The sequence below is a fragment of the Nannobrachium achirus genome (genome assembly GCF_963921795.1).
Source record: "Nannobrachium achirus genome assembly, chromosome: 3".
Taxonomy (NCBI): domain Eukaryota; kingdom Metazoa; phylum Chordata; class Actinopteri; order Myctophiformes; family Myctophidae; genus Nannobrachium; species Nannobrachium achirus.
In genome coordinates, this window is record NC_137812.1 from 75,791,330 (window position 1) to 75,797,329 (window position 6,000).

General features: G+C 40.5%; 1 protein-coding gene across 2 annotated transcripts in view; it reads right to left on the reverse strand.

Annotated features, from left to right (window-relative positions):
• The window catches only part of LOC308281333 (uncharacterized protein), a 97,292-nt gene extending 91,931 nt beyond the window's left edge, over positions 1 to 5,361 (reverse strand). For both annotated transcript variants that reach the window (XM_080721490.1, XM_080721489.1), the window contains exon 1: positions 3,839 to 5,361. In XM_080721490.1, the coding sequence (XP_080577616.1) occupies positions 3,839 to 4,004 (166 nt within the window). In that variant the 5' untranslated portion in view covers positions 4,005 to 5,361. The remainder of the gene's footprint in view (positions 1 to 3,838) is intronic.
• Positions 5,362 to 6,000: the final 639 nt, after the last annotated feature.

A 6,000-nucleotide genomic window follows, 5' to 3' on the forward strand; every position in this document is an offset into this window, starting at 1 on the left:
GTGTAACACAACATACAGTACAGCTGTAATATCACAGTATGTGTACTCTGAAACAATACAAAGATACAGTACAGCTGTAATATCAGTCTGTGTATTCTGTAACAATACAAAGATACAGTACAGCTGTAATATCATAGTCTGTGTACTCTGTAACACACAAGGATACAACACAGTGGTAATAAGTCTGTGTATTCTGTAACCACAAAAATATACAATACTGCTTCTAATGAGCCTTTAGGAGTGTGGTATTCAAAGTCTGTATTCTGTAACAACACAGATGAAGCTGTAATGTGGACAAACTCACACATGGGTTGACCCCTGACACCAACAAGTAAATCAAATGTTCGTGGCAAGTGGAGTTTGCTTTCAGGTTGCCGAACAGGCAAGTGCATCCAGTCTTCATTGAATAACGGTTATTTAAGAAGAACAACGCTACCTTTTTTACAATTAGCAGTCTCATTCTGTTTTTTTCAAAGTGACTGTTGCCCCTGTACAGTAATTGGATTCAACATGAGCTTATGAACAGATCCATCTAAAACAAATCTGAATATTGTGTAAAAACAAATCATTGCAGATGCCCGAACAACCCAAAATCATAACTGACTGAGGAAAAACCTTCCTACTGGACTTCAAGCAACTCTGACTTCAGAAGGTTGACATTTCTCTGTTATAAATCCTTGTTTTGAGTGGTCTCCTGTAATATTGTAATATTTTGAAATATGGACTTTTGATATTCATGAGCTGTATGACATAAAGGATTTAACAAAAAGGGTTTGGAATAATTCACTGAATGTGCAATGTATCTAGAATATATAAAAATGTCAAGAAAATGTACTTTTACACCAGTGTTTCTCAACCTTTTTTTCTGCATGGGCACACTTTTCATGTCCCAAGAATCCATGGTCACACCAACATAATACGGGGGTGTAAATATCCTCACTGTCGGGAAGAAACCTTGTATCTCCAAGTTTCAAATTTGTACGTTTCTTCGCCAACTAAAGCCCTGCTTCATCATACAAGGCTGTCACACAACAGTAGTGAAAACAGCAGATCTACAAGCACACAACGCCTCGCGGTGCGAGGCGTTGTGTGCTTGTAGATCTGCTGTTTTCACTAGTTTAAATCATTTTTAAAATGATAAATACAATACTGGCTTTCAAGCAGTTTCAAGGGGCACACTTGACCCTTCTCAGGGGCACACCAAAGGTCCCCAGGCACACTGGTTGAGAAACACTGTTTTACACAATAGTGTAATTGTTTAGATGGATCTGTACATGACTATTTACTTTTTGGGCAAGTAGAACGTGATCTGTGCCTCCGAGACCTTAGTGGACCCCTGAAACAGTGGTTCTAAACCTGGGGGTCCCCAGATGATTAACTTAATGTGCAATATTGTTTTCTCTCTCAACAGTAAACAACCCAACATAAAGTTTAAGAGGGTATCTGCATTCTGCACATTTCTAAAGTGACAAATTAAGGACTTTTTACTTTTTAATGCCTCTAAAATTACAAATTAAACATTGGACAAATTGGTAGAGATTGTGGAAAAAGCAGATCTACATGCTCACAACGCCTCGTGTTGTGAGCATGTAGATCTGCTATTTTCACAATAGAACCATGTTGTACAAAATGTAATGCCTCAACTCTTAGTGCTCGTCAGGGTGGGGGAGGGGGTCACCAGTTAAAATATGATTATCTTGGGGGTCGCGGCCTGAAAAGGTTGAGAACCACTGACCTAAAACAACACAACACAAAGATACAGCTGTGATTTGGACACAAACATCCCAAAACTGTCCTAAACCAGAGAGATACAGCTGTGGACACAAACACCTCAAAACAGGAACAAGGACTTCATTCTAGTTTCCTCTGTGAAACTGTGATTGTTTGCACAACATTGAACCACAGGAACTTGTTGACAGACCGTACGCATCCATCTTATTGTTATTCATAGACTTACTGCACACATAGCTTTCATTAACTAACTATAGAATCAACAGCGCATTCTTATATGCACGTGTCTGTAATATGCACAGTCACTGGTAATAGACAAATATATCCATTCATATATTTACAGGCGGTATAGGCTATATGGATAGATATATTAACTGTTATACACTAATATGTATTGATGTATATAGAAGGGGAAGAGGAGCTCCAGTATAAAAAGGGAAAACATATAATGAATAACGTGGTGTGGTGAAATAAAACATGTTGGCCAATTCTGGGTGAAAATGATTATAGTAGGATGGATAATTACAGGAGTTAAACTATGTTGTCAGTAAGACCCTCGTCATTATCCACAATGAAAACATTAGGTAATCCATCATGTAGGTCTATTGAAGGTAGCCTATAACGTGGCCATGCCCTGGAGATATTGTGATATCACATGAAGCATTCTCATGTTACTGGTCATAAGTAGTCATGTGAATGAAGCATGACGATATTGTGACATCATGTCACGGTCCATGCCTCTGGTGATATTGTAGTCACGACGTGAAGCATGCCATCAAAATCTTTTGTAAAAAGTTAAACTACTCATCATGTAAGTCTATTGAAGGTAGGAAAGATGGCCTATACCGTGGCCATGACTGGAGAATATTATGGGCGAAAACGCAGGTGATTTTTTTAGTGTTCCTGCGCTTGCCATGGGTTGAAAATAAGGTATCAGAGGCACTTGCCCATTGGGCAAGTACAGGACACGTTCTACTTGACCAAAGGTCATGCCCACTTGCCCGAAAAGTAAATTGTCCATTATAAAATGATAAAATGTGCGCTTAATACCGAAATAATGTTAAATCGAATCAATAACTGCAGAGTGTTGACAGTCACTTAGAAAATCAGAATGAGTGCAACTCCTAGTTGTAAAAAAGTACCAGTATCCTTCATGAATATCCAATAATATTTAATTAAGACTATCGGGCAAGCTGGATATTTGAAAGCAAAACTCCACTTGCCCGAACAATTTATTTACTTCCCACGGGCAGTCAGGCAAAAGTTAGTGTCATCCCCTGGCTTGCCATCCCGAAATGAATGAGGGCCCCTCTCGAATTATAGTAAACTCAGCACAAAAAGAAAGGAAACTTGACTTCGGTCCATTATATCTCCCCTTTAATAATACCAAATTGTATTCTATTTTATATCATTTGTATCGGTGATTTGTCACCTTTACAACGAGGTACAGCTTGTAAGCATCAGGCATTCGAGGCATGAGCTACACAGACAAACGTGTGGTTACCGCCAACCAAAATTTTACCAAAATGGCTTGCAATACTGTTCTGCTGGCATATACTCTCCTTTTGGGCTTCGTTGACACTGAGCTTGACGTTAATAAAGTGTAAAAATGGCCAATATGTGTTGTTTTTCCTTTTCCTTATTACTGTGGCAGAGTGCAGTCATTCAATGCCCCAGGCAACAAAGGTGAACACCAAAAGAACATCATTGTAGGCCTACCAGGCCATTTTTGGAGGGGCGCTGCCCACACGTTGGGCTATGTTGCTCATTCACCAATGTCAGATCCTTACAAGCTGTACCTCGTTGTAAAGGTGACAAATCAACAATAACAATGATATCATACAATACCATTTGGCCTAATTAAAAGGGAGATATAATGGACCGAATTTTGGGTCAGCGCTACCCACACGTTTGGCTGTGGTGCTCATTCCACGAATGCCCGATGCTTACAAGCTGTACCTTATTGTAAAGGGGACGAATCAACGATAAAAATGATATGAAACACAATACAAATTGGTATTATTAAAGGGGAGATATAACAGACTGAAGTCAAGTTTCCTTTCTTTTTGTGCTGAGTTTTAGTATAAGACAATAATATTTTAAGTACCTTCTCTGGTCTGAGCGTTGGTGATCTGCAGGTCGCAGTCGGTGGCCTTGAGCCTCTCGCGGGCCATGATCTGCCTCTTGAGCTCGTGCAGCGTGATGTGGAGGCCATCGAACGTCACGGTGTTGTAGTCCAGTTTGGAAGAGAACTTATAATGAACACACGACATCTCTACAACGAACACTGGGGAGGCAGGCAACCAGTTATAATTATAGATAAATATATCACAGAACACCAACAGAGCAAAGGGCTGTTAATGATGATGAGTGGAAAACAACCAAGCAAAAAGACGTCTAGATTGCGTTTTTTTTTTTTTATAAACCGTTATATTTTTCGTTTTATATTTATCAACAATTTACCATTATCATTATGATCGATAATATCAAAACACTGGAAGAATAAACAAGGCGGTTATGTTATATTGAACAAGGAAAAGAGAGGGGAGGGGGTGAATAGTGTGGGGGGGAGCTAAAAATATGAAAGTCCTTTTGGTTATTTACGTTTTATTGTTATAATTATTATTATTCCCAACAAGAAAGAGAAAGACGGCGTTATTATGGCGCCTTCTTTTGTTTTCAGTGCGAGAGTCCCAGAGAATCGATCTCCAAACAAGTCCAAATTTCCTCAAACCAGGTTCGAAACCCGGTGTCTCGAACCCGAGCCGAGCCCAAAAGTCCAAAATAACCCACAGGTCCGTCCAAAAGAGAGCCCAGATCGAGAGAGTGTCCAAAATAACTGGAGAAAGAAGGTCCAGAGATTGAGTCCAACGACCACGACAACACGGACCCCCCGGGGGTCCTGAGGCTGCTGGGGGTGGGGGTCCCTGACCCGGGTAGCAGCGACAGGCCTTCGGGGGGGGGGGGGGGGGGGGGGGGGGGGTTGGGGGGGGTTGTAGGGACCACCAGTCCTTCGGTCCCCGGGTTCTGTGTCCGTTCTGTCTGTCTTTATGGAAGACTTGTCCTTAAACCGAGAATCACTTGTCCCGGAAAACAAACAGCGAGAATCGCTTGCCCTGGGTAACCGGACAAGCCTTATAAATGTCACGAGAATCCACTTCAATTTCAATTCAAAACAAATTCCAACAAACACCAACAAAGCAGCAGCAGCGGTTCTTCCGGAGTGGTATTGTTATTATTATTATTATTAAATACCCTGTTCTGCTCCAAACAGAACAAAAACTACGATAAAGCAAAGACAGAAACGTCTGCTAGCTAAGCTAAGCTGAGCTAAGCTAAGCTAGCGGCTAACGCATTGCTAACACATTGTGAAATCAGCCGTTAGGATGCTATATAATAACTGATGATGCTATGCTACATGCTAACGCTAACGCGATACAAATAACGAGTCTAGATTAGAATGAATGTATGAATAATAGTAAATAAACCACGGCGTCCTTCAGGTTAAGCTCCAGCTCGCTGTGAAGTCCAGGTCCAACAGGAGAGCTTTTAATGAGGGTTTAAATCCATAAAGAGGGTTTTAATAGTAAAGATTCCATGTTGTTGCGGTTCTTCTCTTCTCCTCGACGCTCGCGCTGTTTCATCAAAATGGCCGCACCGACCGGACGTGACGTTGGTGTCACGTGCGCAGTGTTGCCAGATCTGGTGATGTAAACAAGCACTGGTTCCAGTGGCGTCAGTTCAGCAACAGCTAAGGTATGGCAACATGACTGGTATGTATCACAGTTAACAAACTGTGGAACACCCGCTGTGTAATGACAATCAAGCAAGAGGCCACCTCTGGAGAGGTGGTCTTTAAACAAATAGTCACTGAGCTGAAGAGACAAAGAACTTTGGACTCGAGAAGAAAAAAAAAACGTACTGAAGCCGTACGTGGCACCTTTTGAGCTTGTAATTCTGTATTTATATTTATTATATTTCTATGTTTTCTATATTATTATGTGCTTTCTATCTAAAGGCCTATTTTGGGCTAGATGTTGAAAAAAAAAGAAAGAATAAAAAGGGAGGATTTAAAAAAAAAAAAAAGTAATGGCCTTCCAGTACTTATAATGTAATTACATTCTAATGTATTGACATGCCTGTTCCTGATTTGCTTGTATGAATGTAAATGCTTAAAAAAAACGACTGTAAACTGCAAATTCTCAATAAAATTTTATTTAAAAAGCAACATGACTGGAAGACACCAGTCATGTTGCCATACCTTAGCAA